We start from the raw sequence: 17429 nt of genomic DNA on the forward strand, positions 1-17429 counted from the left end.
CTGTCTCAAATGATTTGAGAAATGTTCTTATTACACAGGAGCCTAGTGACCTGAAGCTCATAGCACTTACAAATTTTGATGACACTCAGAACTAAAACCAGACAAACATTGGAACTTTCCATACACACTCTAGGAGATGTTGCACAGTCAGTCATTAGACAGAGAAAACGGCATATCCAGGACCATCGTGTGTGTCTCCTAACCCCGAACACCTCTGTTACCAAGAATAGAGAAATGTTTGGATTAGGAAATAAAGAACGGAGGAAATATTCACAATCAGGCTCTCCAGGCACACTCCAGTCAGCCGTGGAGCCAAGTGTTCATGATGCTCTTTGCCATGAGACTATTACAACCAGAAGAGCTTCTCACAATAGCAGTGGACTCTATCCATTTGGCCAACACCAACCACGGGCTCCCAGCAGCATGGCTGGAAAGAACCTCTGAAGAAAATGTTTGGGATGTGTTCAGATCAGTCCTTTTATGTCAAACACCCTGAGTACTCGCTGGCGGATCTGCTGAGTCTTCACCCCATAGACCAGAGGATTGAGTGCAGGTGGCACCAGGAGGTAGAGTGTGGCCAGAAGAACATGGACGTGATGGGGCACCTGCTGGCCAAAGCGGTGAGTGAGGAAGGAGAACATTCCAGGCACATAGAAGACCAGGATGACACAAATGTGAGATCCGCATGTGCTAAAGGCCTTAAGTCGGGCCTCACCCCCTGGTACCTTCAGCACTGCCCGCAGGATGAGGGCATAGGAAACACCAATGGCCAGGACATCGAGACCAACCACAAGCAGCGCCACTGCCAGCCCATAGGCTTGGTTCACTGTGCTCTCTGAGCAGGCTAGTTTTACCACGGCCATGTGCTCACAGTAGGCATGGCCTATGACGGTGGCCTGGCAGAAGACAAGTCTCCTCAACAAGATGGGGAAGGGGAGGAGGAGGAGCATCCCCCGCACCAGCACCGCCATCCCGATGCGCCCTATGACCCTGGGATGCAGGATGGTAGAATGGTGCAGAGGGCGACAGATGGCTACATAGCGATCCAGAGCCATGGCTACAAGTACACCTGACTCCATGGAAGAGAAGGCATGGATGAAGAACATCTGGACCAGACAGGCGGTGTACCCGATCTCATGGGCATGAACCAGGAGCACTGCAAGGGTTTTGGGTGCAGTGGAGGAGGCCAGGACCAGGTCAATGCCAGAGAGCATGGCCAGAAAGAGGTACATAGGCTGCTGCAAGGATGGGTCAGTCCAGATGGTGAAGAGGATGGTGACATTGCCCAGCAGGGCAAGGAGGTAAAGGACACACAGCGGCAGTGCTATCCAGTGCTGGCTTTCCTCTAAACCTGGGATGCCGACCAGGAAGAAGGATGGCTGCATCAGCCTCCAGCTGGAATTACTCAGGGTTTTCATCAATGGCTTGGAAAGGGAAAAGGCAAAAAAAACAAAATCATGATTTCTTCATTCTTTATGGATTATCACATTGTCCAGATCTGGCTACCATCTTCATGAGATGAAGAAAGAAGTTTAAACTGTAACACAAGAGAATAAAATCAGATACTAGGAGGAAAATCTCTTTTTCTTCAGATAATTTAGCAAAGGCAAGATATCCACATATCTTAATTAAGAGAGACTAGTTTCATTAAGGGATAAGGGTAAGCATAGGCTGCTTTTAGAGATATGTTGAAACTCAAACATTCAATTACTTCTAGTCTGAAATTGTCTACACAGAAGAATTCTTTTTTTGCCCCTTGGCATTGATCAACACTATAAATCAGTCTGCTGTTTTTTAAATTAGTATTCCTCAGATTCCATGACTTAGCCCTCCACCAGTGTTTCTCTTATATCCCCAGTCCACCACTTTCTACATTTACCTGTTAGTTATATGTTGCTGATTCCAAGGGTTCACTCTTTCCTCTCTTCCATATTCTGTACTTTATCCCTGATTGAGCTCACATGAGTTTAATATTTATATACTTTAATTTATATACTTCCAAACAGCTTTTTTTATGTCAGATATCTTTCTGAAACACAAATCCACTTTTCCACTTGCTTCCTAAATATCTGTACCACATGCTCAACATATTCAAGACTGAATTAACTTACCTATTCTTCCTAAATCTGCTCCACTTCACTTTTGCCATGTTTTTGTGAATTATATCACTGTCAACCTTTCCAACCCAATATACGAACTTGAAATGACCCTTGCTTATTATGTCTCTATTGTCTGCAAAGTCCCTTGGACAGAAGAGCCTGGTGGGCTACAGAGAGATTCTGACATTACTCAGTGCGAGCCCCTGAGCATGCACAATTCTGTCTCTCATCCTTTTTACATAATCACAGTATCTGTGGACTGGATTTTTAACCCTTCTTATATCCACTTCTTTTTCTCAACCCCCAGTGTCAGTGTTTAGGTCATACTCCCTACTCCTCCAAACTGGATTGTTTCCTTAAATCTCTCCGCTTTTGTCACTTATCCTTTCAATCCACTCTTTATTCTCAAGCCAAAGGGTTCTTAAATGCATCTAAAATGCAGATGTCATCATGTCACTCCTACAGTTAAGTTTTTTTAGTTCATTTAATCTGTGAAATAAAACCTACATTTATGACTGGTATACAAGGTTTTCAAAGTCTATCTTTTTGTATCACTTTGACTTGCACTTAAAATATTCCCACATGTATAGTTTACTTGTTTTTCGAATTATATGAGTATACCATCCTATTTTACATGGGCCTTTTTAAGTATTCTTTGTCCTCCTCTTTATCTGAATTGCTGCTTCTTCAAACTTCAGAGTCCACTGTCTTCTGCCTCTTAAAAAGAATTCACTGACTATGTTTGAACCACTGATTGAGTTATGGGCATTTTATTTTATTATCCTTCTTTGTTCATCCACAATTTTCTGTTTTATCTGTATCATAGAAATTCTTTCAGTGTCTTCATGATTTATATCAAGTAAAGGACCATGTCTTATTGAAATTTATAATTATCAGCTAGCTGGCAGAGACTTCATGATGTAACAGGCTAACACAAGCTGTGCAGGAAGACAGATTAAAATTTTAATTCTGCACCATTCACATTCTAAATGAAATCTTGGTATGATACTTAAACTCTCTGTCTATGATGCCTCATCTGATGGTAAAGCAAATATTATGTCTTACAAGTGTTTATAAATATTAATTAAATGATGTATATCAGTTTACTATAAATTATACACAAACTCATAGCTGGTTCTGTAATCTTACCTCAAAGGCAAAGCCTATTATGATACTTCTCCATAGCAGTCCTGGTGACTGTGAACAGGTACTGAGCAGGGAAGATGTTATTACCAATTGGTAGGTCCCAGAGGCCACGCAAACCCATCTGAACAGAGCCAAAGGTAACCTCCCGATTGGTTAGAGGCACACAGAGCTAAGTCTGCTGTCCCAGGATAGCTGATTGGGTAAGCAAGGAGTGGTACCTACCCCTGACCAGATGGCTAATGTTGGTCCAGTGTTGGTCATCATTTCTAAGCCTGTACATCCTGATTACTATGATAAGAAATTTCATGTTCAGGAAGCTAAGAAACCCCACATTGCTGTATAAGCTCAGACTTCTCATATTCACAGGTCAAACTCAGACCCAATAAATACTTCAGTGGATTTTGTACTTCAGTATGTTCTATCTTCCATCTATCGTGAATGTTGTGTGCTAAAAGTTACCATAATTGAGCCATTCCTTTGGACAAAGAGCTGATTCACACAAAATTGCTTCTCTTTCCTGAGTGTAGATCTTGCTCAATGACTGGTCTATGTACAAATACAACATCCTGACATATTTTCTCCTATATGAAACAACATTGAAGTACCATCCCAGCTCAAGAGCATCCCTATGGAGTCAACATCAGCATCTGGGATAACTGGATCACAGTTTAACTTCTTTCTCTGCCTCATCCTGCTTCCTTCACTCTTGACAGGTGTTATTTCCAAGCATACTTCAAAATAAGCCACCTACATATAAATCTCTGCATTAGGTTTATTCTAGGGAACCTAAGATGAATGCCACCTGTCTCAGGTGAATTGAGCACTCTGCTTCTCTTTGGGGAATTGTGGCAAGCATACAAACATCAGCTTCAATACTATAGCAAGTATAGGATAAATACACATCTCAGAAAACTCATCCCAGGAAGTTTCCAATGAGATAGGCTAAGATCTTCTTTATCATATCTTTCCATCACCAGGTAAACTCTTCCCTTGGTCCCATCTCAGATAAAGCAGCTACCAGTCCACCCCAGGGACCATGTTCATCTTTGGGATAAAGTTTCTAGTGCAGTCTTTTCATTCTTCCAGTCTACAAACATTTCACTTATAGCTAGCAGGAAGTCTCAGTTATTCATTTATTCAATAGATATTAAATATCTACCAAATCTAAGTGCTCTAATAGATGTTGGACAAAAAAACAGCCACCAACAGCTGACGTGATAAAATGGTCCTTGTGATCACAGATCATGGAATGATACTTTTAAATACATGATCATAAGAATAACTAATAGAAGTTATAAGTGTTATAAGTCAAAACTAAAGTGTTTTATGAGAACATTCTCTGCCTGGAGAGTTCAGGGAAGCCATCCTAAATTCAAGTTCATGACCAAAAGAATGGGTTAAAATGAAGAGAGGGGTGAGAGTAAGCTGAGGATACAAAATTCCTGAGGCAAGAGAGAAGGGAGCTTGGTATTGTCAAAGACCTGAAGAAATCATGACACTGGGGAATGTAGTTCTCAGGAATTTAGCCTGGCCTGTAAGTAAGACTGTAACATGCACGTTTTTGGGTCATTTTAAAGGCCAGCAGAAAGTTATGAAGATTTTAAGCAGAAGGTTGAAACACAATCAGAATCTCATTATTAAGTCTCACACTAAGAGTGTGGATAGGAAGGAATGATGCATAGATGATGGGACATCTGTTGGAAACAAGCATAGCAATCTTTAACGAGGTTCAAGTATAAGTATATGTCATGGGAATCGGTAAATGAGATAGGACTTTTGGTAATAAAGAAATGAAGAATAAGAAAACCTAGAGTGTTCAATGGGTCATTCACCCTGAAGTCTCCCTCCAGGACTATGGGTAGCCAAATAATAAAGAAGATATTGATTAAATCATCATTTGATGAAAGAAGAGATATTAGTAACAGCAAGAGGTAGAGGATGATATCCATGAATGACATGAACCTCGAAAGCAGCAGTCTGCGCTTGTTTGTTTGCTAGTCTGTTTTTACTGAACATTGCATTTGGGAACAAGAACAGTAAACTCACTTCCAAACCAGAGGTAAAAGAAGCGTGAGAAAATGGATGTTCCCCACTTAGTAGGAAGTGTAACATTTTCATTAGAAAAATATGAGAACTATGAGAGTACCATCTTCATACACATTTAGTAGACATTAAATGACAGAGTTTATGTATAATGCAGTTTTATTCTCTAAGCTTCAGGGTACCACAGAATAAGAGGAAAACAACAAGAGCTTCTCATATTATCAAAGTTTTACACTAATATCAATACAAAGAGGGAGAAGCCACAGGGCTCTAGAGGGAGATACCTTAGGTGGATGGAGGTTTGAGTGGTAATTACCATCAGTAAGAGCTTTGAGCTCTGATGGAGCTTTGATGGAGCAGCTTTGGCTGCTCCCTCTCTTCTGCCGATCTTTCTTCCACTCCTATCAGTGGAGCAGGGAAAAGAGAAAGGGGGTCCTCTCTTTTTGCCCTTTCTTTGAAAAGCTTTCTTCTTACTAATAATATTGAAGATTAATATTTAACAGAGAAAAATATGGGATCATACAGTGTGCATAGAACAGAAGCCACTTTAGAGGACTGAGGCAGACTCCCCATAGGGACCATAAATTTAATCCTGGTCCACTTACCCACCCAACAATTCAGGCTCATAGTCTCTAAATTCTGGTCATTTATAGCATCAGTCTAAACCCAGTCTAACCCATGTCCCATCTCTTCCCATGGCCTCCCACTGAGAATTAATACTCTATAACTTAGAACCAATCTTTACCATAGCACTGTCGCATTTTATCATAATTTCTACATTTTCAAGTTCATTTCACCAGCACACTGACAGCCTGGTAAATACTCAGGGTCAAGAAGAAAATAATGAAGAAAGGGAGAGCAAATAAAGAAAAGAAAAACAAATGCTAGTTTTCTCTTTGTTCCTTGCTTCTGCACAGCAGAGTCTGTGTTATAAATATGTCCTCTAATATGCTTATATAGTATCCAAAATACCACCAGTTGAACTTATAACAACTGAAAAGACTCAGTTAATGTGCCCTTAGTCATGAAAATGATAGTGAAGACAGTACTATAAATAATGATTGCAATGGCAATAACATTTTTGTGAAAATTTATTTAATTTCTCCAATAAAAATGTATTAGTACCTACTGTTACACTTATGAAGATTTATATATTTATTTATGGAAAAACACAATGTGACTGATGAGGAAATATGCTAGTGATGACACAGTCCATGAAAAGAATGAGATATATTTATTGAACAAGCATTTATTGAGAGCCTATTATATGCCAGGTACTATGATAAGAAAACAACACATTTAACTCACAATTTACTAAAGATGGGGGACAGAGATCATTCATTCAATCAGTACGTATATTGTGATGGATAATGAGATAAATACACACAAAGCTCTGGGTTCAAAAAACAGGTGACCTTATCTAGTTCAAAAAAACCTTCCTCAAGAAGGTAAGGTTTGACTTGAAATTCAAGATGAGTAGAAATGTCAAGAAAAAGGACAGGATGATGCATTTCCATTAGGAAGAGCCCTGACAATACATAACTGGAGGAAGCTGGACTCATGAAGAACTAAAGAAGGTAACATGTTATTACAAATATATAACACTCACTCAACACTACGTATATTGCAAGAGTATGTAAATACTTAACAGCATACAAGAAACATTACAGTGAGAACCAGCGGTAGAAACTAGAAGACAATGGGCAAGAGAGTTAGAAATGAAGACAGAAAATAAACAGACAAAGCAAGAATTAGAACAATAATATTGTGTGCAATAAACTTTAACTCAGGTCTTTGTACCAGAGGCTAAAAATAAGGAAATAAAGAATTAGTATTAACCTGAGAAGTTAGAAATACATAATACTATAAGAGCCATAGAAGGTCAGCCATCTCAGAAACAGGCTAGAAAAATACAAAGAATAAAGACTTCAAATGTTATGGCAATTTTGGGGTCAGATGGAACATGAATATTTTACAGTTTCTCTCATAATCTTAAGACTTAAAGTATCTCCAAAATTTGCCACCCCAGTTTCTGTGATGCCAAAGTTTTTCTGATAGAGGGAGACTTACTGCTTCCATAGACAGGCTATGTGTCAGCATCATGGTGGTGGGAGGTGGCCCATGTTTTCATATGAACTCCTGAGTCACTTGATCCAGGTCTATTAAAGTCTAATTATTTCTTAATTACCTGATGCACTTATTTTGTCAAGACAAGTAAATAACAAACTTTTAGGGGAAAAGGTATCCAAAGAAGTACTTGCTGATTGATCAACTGATATACTCCCCAGCCCTTCTCGATTTTCATCCAAATATCTAAACACCATAGGTCTCAGAAGAGATTTCCCAACTTCTAAACACTCAGGGTAACTTCATTTGCTCTCTCTTCTTTGTCCCCACCAGGTAAGTATCATGGTCTTATGGGGCTCCCATCCCACAGGGGAGGGTCACCTTGGCCCCTGAGGTCCAACTAATGAGAACTACACTCAGGTGGGATCAATACGGTTGAGACTTAGAATTTTACACAGGTGCTCCCAGATCTGCTTGGTCTTGACTCCATAGACAATGGGGTCCAGTGCAGGAGGAAACAGCAAGTAGAGACTGGCAAGGATGACTTTCGCAGCGGAGGCTGTGGGTTGGCTAAAGCGCTGCATGATTACAGAAAGAAAGCCTGGTCTGTAGAAAAAGAGAATGACACAGATGTGAGCTGTACATGTGCTGTCTGCTTTAGCACGTGCCTCAAATGAAGGCAAATGAATCAAGGTCCTCACAATCTGCCATAAGAGTAGGCAATAAAGGCCACATCTCCAGCACCAAGAAAAATCGCCACAGCAAAGGCATAGAGGTTATCCATGGTGGGGGCCCCACAGGCCGGTTTCACCACTGCCATATGCTCATGGTAGGTGTAGGCAATTGTGTGGGAGCCACAGTAGGACAGCCAAGGGGCCAGGCTTGGAAAGGAGGTGGTCAAACCCACGCCTCAAAGCACCACCAGGCCTCCAGTCTTGGCAACAACTACCAGGGTAAGAATGGTTGCGTAACATAGTGGGTTATAGATGGCCACAAAGTGGTCCAGGGCCGTGGCCACCAGCCCTCCCGATTCCATGGAAGAGAATGCATGGATGAAGAACATCTGGAAAAGACAGGAGTAGGAGCCGATGGCTATAGCACCAAACCAGAAAATGGCCAGCATCTTGGGCAGAGTGGAGAGAGAGAGAACCAGGTCAACAAAGGAGAGCATGGCAAGAAATAAAAACATGGGCTGGTGAAGACTGCATTCTGTCTGGATGACAAAAAGCAGGACACCATTCCCAGTTACTGCGAGAAAGAACATGAAGCAAAAAGGAAGTGAGATCCAAATGTGGACAGCAGTCAATCCTGGGATGTCAGCCAAGAAGAAAGTATGTGAGAAGAGATGAGAATTATTGGAAAAAGTCATGGTGGTCATCTCACTTAGAAGTGTGAAATGCCCCTGCAAAGAAAGGCAAGCAGGTTAAATTCAATGAGAAGGTTAGGAGCTCAGAATATGTGGTCTCACTAACTCCACCATCACCATCAGTCTTCCCCCATTATTCTAAGAAAATAGTCAAAAGTAATTTCAATTATGTCAATGTTTCTGCAAGATCTTTAAACACAGAAGAGGCAAGTCAGCTTGGTCCAGTGGGAAATGCATTGAACAAAAAAAAAGCAGAAACCAGTTTCCAGAATTATGCTTCCTACTATATCTGTGACCTGGAGCAATTCACATAATTTAAGCAAATCACAGATTCAAGTAGATGCCCAGGAACTGTTGTAAATGAAACTCCTTCCCATCATGATCTTATTCCCAAATTCTGAATGCTAGTGATTGATCTAATTAGCACAGACCTCATATAAGTCTTATATAACCAACCTTCATCTGAAACTGCCCCAAATCCTAACACCTGGAAAATTCCTCAATTTGGAGACATTCCACTTCTCCAAACTCCACTGACTTCCAGGTTATGGAATAAATGGTCCCTGATGACTCCAACATTGATTAGATTCTTCCTTGGGTTATTCCCCAATCATTTCACAAATGTATATCTTGCTTCTTTCCCCAAAATCTCAATAGAGATCTGATTTCACCACCTCCTGTATCTCCCACTCCTTCAAGGTGGTATTGTACAGGGGTAGACACAAAGTTCAGAGTTGTGGTGACCTGGAATAAACAGAAACTTTTTTAATAATAATCATATGAAATTCGAAAACTCTATATCACAGCTATACTGCTAAGAACAGGAAATAAAGTGATCAGATATACCTTCCAATTCAGCTTTTCATGTAATCACATAAAGTGTACAGAATTATACATATCCTCAACATGTACTATGCTCAAACCGTCATTTTGTAGGTTAGAAAACTAAGGTCTAGAAATAAGTAAAAGACCCAGAACCCCAGGGTTATTAGTGACAGAATCAGACAAGAACTCGCATCCACTGACGCACGAGCTAGGAGGTTATCGTCTTGTCTTTGAGTGAACAGTGACTGCTATGGGGCAGAGGAGGAACGCCCAGGGCACTGTGGCCAGGACTGGGTAGCACAGGAACCAAATAGCATGGCAAATGAAGAACTACTTGGGGATTAGGTGTCTCCCAGCATCCCCCAACATCTGCGGGACCGCAATCCTCTCATGCCAGAGAAAAGCACAAGGACATGCAGGGACCTGGGCCCAGGGTCTGAGAGGGTTTTGGAGCATAAGAGTGATTCACATTCCAGGCAGAGACATTACAGCTGGGTTCCTCTCATACTTTCAGTGGCAGCAGAAGGAGTCTCTAAACATGAGGGAAAGGAGCAGAAGTTAGCCCAGGAGCATAGTTCAGAAAAGAAGGAACATATATGCATTAACATACAATATTTGTTTTTCTCTTTCTGACTTACTCAATTCTGTATGACAGACTCAAGGTCTAGCCACATCTCTACAGTTGACCCAATTTCATTCCTTTTTATGCCTGAGTAATATTACATTGAATACATATAACTGATTCACTTCATCATAGAGCAGAAACTAACACTACATTGTAAAGCAATTATACTACAATTTTTAAAAGGAAATTAAAATAAGAAGGAACAGTGCAGCTTTAAAATGACCAGGAACATTTTGCTTTTCTCTCCAAGAGAAATTACATGACTGTTGCCGATACCTTCAACCATAGCTGCTAAGGAGACTATGTGATAACAGCAGAAGGCATAAGGGCTTGGAAGAGAAGGAGATTTGAGTGGACCTGTAGTTCTGGTGTCTTGGAATAAACACTGGACCAGAAGTCAAGATCCTGGTTCAAGGTACTATTTCTGCCATATGTCTGCTGTGTGACTTTAAGCAAAACATCTAACCGTTTTCAAGCCTTAGTGTCCTCACATGTGAAATGAACATACTAAAATCTATCTCACAAGATCATTATGAGAATCCAATGACATACAATATGTGAAAATTCCTTATCAAATGCTAAAAACAGTCATTTTATTATCACTGAATTACGAGAAGTAAATGATGCATTAGGAGCTATCTGATTAAGAGCAACAGAAACTTTGGCAATTCAGAGGCAATGCATTTGATTTGACAAAAGATGATAGGTTCCAAAAAAAAAAAAAAAAAAGGTTGTTTCATCTCATATGTGGATGTTGTTTAGTAGTAACTCAGAGCCACCCAGTCAAAAATACTATATCCTCCCAGATAATGTTCCCTTTCTCCCTCCCAACACACATTGTTTCCCTCAGCATCCCCAGAATATGGTGCTGTGAGGGAAGGAGTGTTGGAAGATGTCAAGAAATGTGGCTTTGATCACCTGAGCACATGCTTCAGATTATCCAAAAAGTTGCCCAACCTTAAGCCTCAACCCACTTTGTGGAATGAAACAGTGTCTTCAGGACTGTGTAGGAAATAGTTAAATCTAATGGCCCAACTATCCCCTCAGGACCCAGCAAATGTCCCTCATTATAAACTTTATGCCTCAAGGGAAAGTCTAACTCAGTAAGCTCAACTCTTTTATTTCCATCAGGGAAATAGTAAAGGTTAAGAATCCTAGAGCTAGAGGATTCCTGGAGGCAGATGTAGGGGCCTCCATAAATGTTTCCCTAAGGTTCGCCTTGCAGGCTTCAAGGAGGAGTCAACCTATAAATAACTTACTATTGAGCCAGAACCAGCAGGATGTTTGCCTGCTTTGGAGGAAGTAATTCTCACACACCCAATTCCCCCCGCTTGTATATGACACAATGTGAAAGTGTTAGTCACTCAGTCGTGCCCGACTCTTTGTGACCCCATGGACTATAACCTGCCAGGCTCCTCTGTCCATGAGATTTTCCAAGAAAGAATACTGGAGTGGTAGCCATTCCCTTTTCCAAAGGATCTTCCTAACCCAGAGATCAAATCTGGGTCTCTCACATTGCTGGCAGATTCTTTACCACATAAGGCACCAGAGAAGCCCATATACAACACGAAAGGTCTAGATAGATCTATGATGATGTACACATCATCAATATTGGTGATATTTCCCCCTTTTCCCTACTGTTATCAATACAATGCATTTTTACCCCCAGACAGCCTATCAGATTATTCAGATCTGGGAAGCTTGGGGAAAAAATTAAGTTGTAGATGTAGCCTATTCGAATCTCTCTTCCTTGGGCCTACCCTTAAATATTACTCACCAAAGAGGTGCACTGACCTATGAGGAATGAGAAGTTAAGCTACCAGTCAGGTCCCAAGAACAGAGTATTTAATGGGTACATTTTCAGGCACTGCCTATAGGGATCCAAAGTGAAACTCCCACCACCCAGATACCAATTAGTACTCTGCTCCCTCTTCAAACAAAGGTCTAACAAGGTCTCTTCTTATTACTGAGTCCTCAAGGAACAGCCCCAATGGGGAATATTTTGAACATCATACTCCAGGGTGCCATGTCAAGAAAGGGCTAAGGGCCTGCAACCAGAAGCAAGGAGAGACATCCTGTGATGGGAAATGGGACCACCTAATTTGATCACCAAGCAACCTGATTTAGGGAAGGTAAGAGGAGGGCAGGGAGATGGGGAGGGACAACACCAGGACCAGCTACAAATTACCTATATAACCCCATGACATAGGTGGAACTATGAGAGGAAGAATGGATTAATAGGTGACAGTGTTTATAAAATGAGAGAATCTGGCCATGGAATAAGGCTGGAGAAAATGCCAAATGTCTCCTGTACTAGATTTCAAAATGGTAGACGCAAGGGCAGGCCAAGTCCTGTAGGTATTGCCATCCATATCTTATCTCACCTTAGTGAGATTACCTTCAGCTCTGTCTCTTCTTAACCAATTTCTCTACACTTGACTCAACCCAGTCACTAAAATCCCTCCTTAAAGTGGTGCCAGATTAATCTATGAGAGAATATTCAAGAGAATAGAGGATCTGGACATTGCATTGGATTGAGGAGGATTAGAAAAACGGAGTGTGTACATAAAAGGATATGTGTGGTGGTATGCATGAGTCTTCATGGATTCTTCAAATCCAGTAAGAAACAAAGTATTCGTATTTTGAAGAAAAGAAGTTTTTGTTGTTTTTTTTTTTTAATGAAGCCAAAGGAAAAATAAGAACAAATACATGAAAATTTGTAGTTCGGGACTTGGCCAGATTTGTATGTCTTCAGAAGGATAATCCTTAACTAGAAAGATAAAAGTTAACACAAGTTATATTAAAAGAGAGCAGCACAATTTGACTGGAAATGGTCATTGCCCAGAATCAGTTCCTCCACTTAGGAAAGCCACGTTCTAAGGGTACTAACCCAGTTCCAGAGGGAAGAAGACATGGTAGGTGTCATTTTAGGTAGAGCCAAGATTATGAACACTAACGTGAAGCACTCAACTTTCCGACATTGAAGCCAAGCTTGGTAACAATGAGCTTAGGACAGATCATTGCATCTTAGAGGATGCTAGGATATCTCTGAAACTTCAGGATATTGGTTTTATACGGTAGAAAATATCAGGTCACAACCTCATCGGAGGAGGAATGAGTAGGCAGGAGCAATACAAAGGTCAATCGAGTGGAACTGAAGGAGAGGATGAGTAACTGAAACAAGAACTTAAGACTCAGAAAATAGAGAAGTTGGGGGTTCCGTGGCAGGCCAGTGGTTAGGATTTCACACTTTCACTGCTAAGGGTACAGGTTCAACCCCTGGTCAGGGAACTAAAAGCCTCCAAGCCATGTGCCCTTTGGCCCCCAAAAAAGAAAACTATTAAAACTAAAACATTAGATTAATATAAACATGGACCATCTAACTGAAATCCTCAAATCCTCATCTAAATTCAGAAATTGGGTAAAATATCAAGAGATCAGGACAAGACCAAATCTCCAAGAACATTCAAGAGGATTTGGATCAATAATCTGGATCAATAAAAGTATTTCTTGAGTTCCTCTTAAGGGTTGCAAAAGAAAGAAAGAAATATGGATTTTTAGAGTCAGATGAAAGATACACATTAAGCTAAAGCAAAGCATCACCAAAGGCAAGCAGAGGTACAAGCAAAGATTTCTGTGGCCACACCTTGGAGAGATGGAAACACCTTGGGGAGACAGAATCTAATTATGCCTGTGGGAATCAAGGAAGGATATACTAATGAAACAATATTAAGAGGAAAGTTGAAAAGTGAGAATAGAATATTTCAGGATCAGACATTAACATTAAAGACACCAAAACTACTAAAGTATGGAATTCTTGATGAATAGCCAAAAACTGAAAATTGAAGGATTAGTGGAGAGGAATGAGATTTAAGAGGGAGGTTGGATCCAGGTTGCAACACGTCCTAAGTGCTCTTCTGAATAACACTACATGTTAAATATGAGCTCAAGGAAGACAACGAACAAGGGAGTTGTTTAAGCAAAGCAGTGATGATAATAAATTAGTGACTTAGTAGATTTCTTACATATATTCTGGGCATGAGAAGAAAGACATGATATCTGAATGAGTAAGAATTAGTGAAATCCAAGAGGAAATCTGTGGCAATGAAGTAAAAAGGAGGAAATTGGACCAAGTCTTTACTGATAAATATTGTCAGTTAACAAATAGACAACAATCCTGTGCAAATTTTTAGAAAATAGGGAAGGAGGGAACACGTTCCTACTCATTTTATGAGGTCAGTATTAACTGACAACAAATTAGAGACTTACAAAACAAGAAAATCCAGGCCTATAACCCTCATGAACAGAGATATAAAAATCCTTTACAAATGGTTAGCAAATCAAATTCAACAATATATAAAAATGATGATGAGTAGATGGGGCTTGATGATGCTGTGAAAGTGCTGCACTCAATATGCCAGCAAATTTGGAAAACTCAGCAGTGGCCACAGGACTGGAAAAGGTCAGTTTTCATTCCAATCCCAAAGAAAAGTAATGTCAAAGAATGTTCAAACTACTGCACAAATGCACTCATCTCACATGCTAGTAAAGTAATGCTCAAAATTCTCCAAGCCAGGCTTCAACAGTATGTGAACCGTGAACTTCCAGATGTTCAAGCTGGATTTAGAAAAGGCAGAGGAACCAGAGATCAAGTTGCCAACATCTACTGGATCATCGAAAAAGCAAGAGAGTTCCAAGAAACCATCTATTTCTGCTTTACTGACTATGCCAAAGCCTTTGTCTGTGTGGATCACAATAAACTGTGGAAAATTCTGAAAGAGATGGGAATACCAGACCATCTGACCTGTCTCTTGAGAAATATGTATGCAGGTCAAGGAGCAACAGTTAGAACTGGACATGGAACAACAGACTGGTTCCAAATAGGGAAAGGAGTATATCAAGGCTATATATTGTCACCATGCGTATTTAACTTATATGCAGAGTCGAAGTCGAAAGTGAAAGTGAAGTCGTTCAGTCATGTCCGACTCTTTGTGACCCCATGGACTGTAGTCTATCAGGTTCCTCCATCCATGGGACTTTCTAGGCAAGAGTGCTGGAGTGGATTGCCATTTCCTTCTCCCAGGGGATCTTCCCAACCCAGGAATCAAACCCGGGTCTCCCGCATTGCAAGCAGACACTTTACCATCTGAGCCACCAGGGAAGCCAGAGTACATCATGAGAAATGCTGGGCTGGATGAAACACAAGCTGGAAGCAAGATTGCCGGGAGAAATATCGATAACCTCAGATATGCAGATGACACCACCCTTACCGCAGAAAATGAAGAAGAACTTAAGAGCCTCTTGATGAAAGTGAAAGGGGAGAATGAAAAAGTTGGCTTAAAGCTCAGCATTCAGAATACTAAGATCATGGCATCTGATCCCATCACTTCATAGAAAATAGGTGGGAAAACAGTGGAAACAGTGAGAGATTTTATTTGGGGGGGGGCTCTAAAATCATTGCTCTAAAATGACTGCAGCCATGAAATTAAAAGACACTTGCTCCTTGAAAGAAAAGTTATGGCCAACCTAGACAGCATATGAAAAAGCAGAGACATTACTTTGCTGACAAAGGTCCATCTAGTCAAAGCTGTGGTTTTTCCAGTAGTCATGTATGGATGTGAGAGTTGGAATATAAAGAAAGCTGAGCACTGAAGAATTGATGCTTTTGAACTGTGGTGTTGGAGAAGACTCTTGAGAGTCCTTTGAACTGCAAGGAGATCCAACCAATCCATCCTGAAGGAAATCAGTCCTGAATATTCATTGGAAGGACTGATGTTGAAGCTGAAACTCCAATACTTTGGCCACCTGATGTGAAGAACTGACTCATTGGAAAAGACTCTGATGCTGGGAAAGATTGAAAGCAGGAGGAGAAGGGGGGGACAGAGGATGAGATGGTTGGATGGCATCACTGACTCAATGGACATGAATTTGAGTAAACTCTGGACATTGGTGACCAGACAGGGAGGCCTAGTGTGCTGCAGTCCATGGGGTTGCAAAGACTGAGCGACTGAACTGAACCGAACTGAGATGAGGCTTACCCAAGAATGAAAGATAGTTTAACATTCAAAAAAGTTGATTTAATTCATCAAATTAACAAAATAAATGATGAAAATCACATACAAAATAAAATAAGAACTTAGCATTTCTGGGGGAAAAAGTAAAATGATTATCACTTGACTACAACATAACTGTAAGTAGAAAAACCTACGATCTGTACTATTAAGTAAATCTAGCAGGGTCATTTGATAAAGTCAATACAAAATTGATTTTCTGCACTTGTACACAGTATTAATAACTGGAAAACTGGAAAATTAGATTCATAAAATCATTAAGTATGATGACATCAAAATATATAATATACTCAGGATTTAATTTGATAGACTATATCTGAGTCTTTGCACTGACAATTAGAAAACATAGCTGGGAGAAATTTTAGATTTAAATTAATGAAGAGAAATGCTATGTTCATGCATTGGAGAACTCAATATGACTAAGATGTCTAGTCTCCCAAATTGATCTATAAACGTGATGTAATTTCAAAGAAAATCCCAGAAGATTTTTTGTTTGTAAAAATTGGACAACTTGTTCTCAAACTTACCTGAAATGCAAAGACCCAACAGAACAAAAATAATTTTGGAAACAATTCAGAAGTTATCAAAGTCGGAGGACTAATTTCAAGACATTTTAAATCTACAATATCAAGACAGTGTAATATTACATAAGGGATAGTTTAATAGCTCAATGGAACAAAAAGCAGAGTTCAGAATATACACACACACACATATATATAAATAATCAGTTGATTTTTTTTTAAACTAACGTGCAAGGTACTGTGATGGGAAAGGGATAAACTTTTCAATAAGGGGTATTGAAACAACTGAATATTCATATACAAAAGATAAACTTCCTCCATGGAGACCAAGTAGAAATTGAAGACACAGACCACCCCAGATAAATGGCAAGGATAAAAAGCAGGGGGATTTACTTGGGAGGCTTGTCTTGGGCACCCACAAGATGAGTAAATCTTCACAGCACCAGTCAGAATCTTAGGAGTTTATAGAGAGATCTTAAGAGGATTCACTCAGATGGTCTCAACAACACATGACTCTCTTCAGCTGCATCTTTGAAAATGGGTCTGGCTATGGGACTGGTGGGTGGTACACCCATTCCAAGGACAGGAAGGGAGTGAGGATCCTGATTGCCCAGGTCCAGCTCAGGGATCAATCAGCAGTCACATCCTCTGAATGAGGTAATCCAA

At 40.2% G+C, this 17429-nt stretch overlaps 1 protein-coding gene and 1 pseudogene across 1 annotated transcript; both read right to left on the minus strand.

Annotated features, from left to right (window-relative positions):
- On the minus strand, positions 465–2149 carry LOC108633236 (olfactory receptor 52L1-like). The gene is made up of 2 exons (XM_018058916.1): positions 2112–2149; positions 465–1464 (listed from the first exon to the last, which is right to left on the minus strand). The coding sequence occupies exons 1-2, from the start codon at positions 2147–2149 to the stop codon at positions 465–467; spliced, it is 1038 nt and encodes a 345-aa protein (XP_017914405.1).
- LOC102181321 lies at positions 7772–8724 on the minus strand (annotated as a pseudogene).

Source organism: Capra hircus, chromosome 15, assembly GCF_001704415.2.
Source record: "Capra hircus breed San Clemente chromosome 15, ASM170441v1, whole genome shotgun sequence".
Classification (NCBI taxonomy): domain Eukaryota; kingdom Metazoa; phylum Chordata; class Mammalia; order Artiodactyla; family Bovidae; genus Capra; species Capra hircus.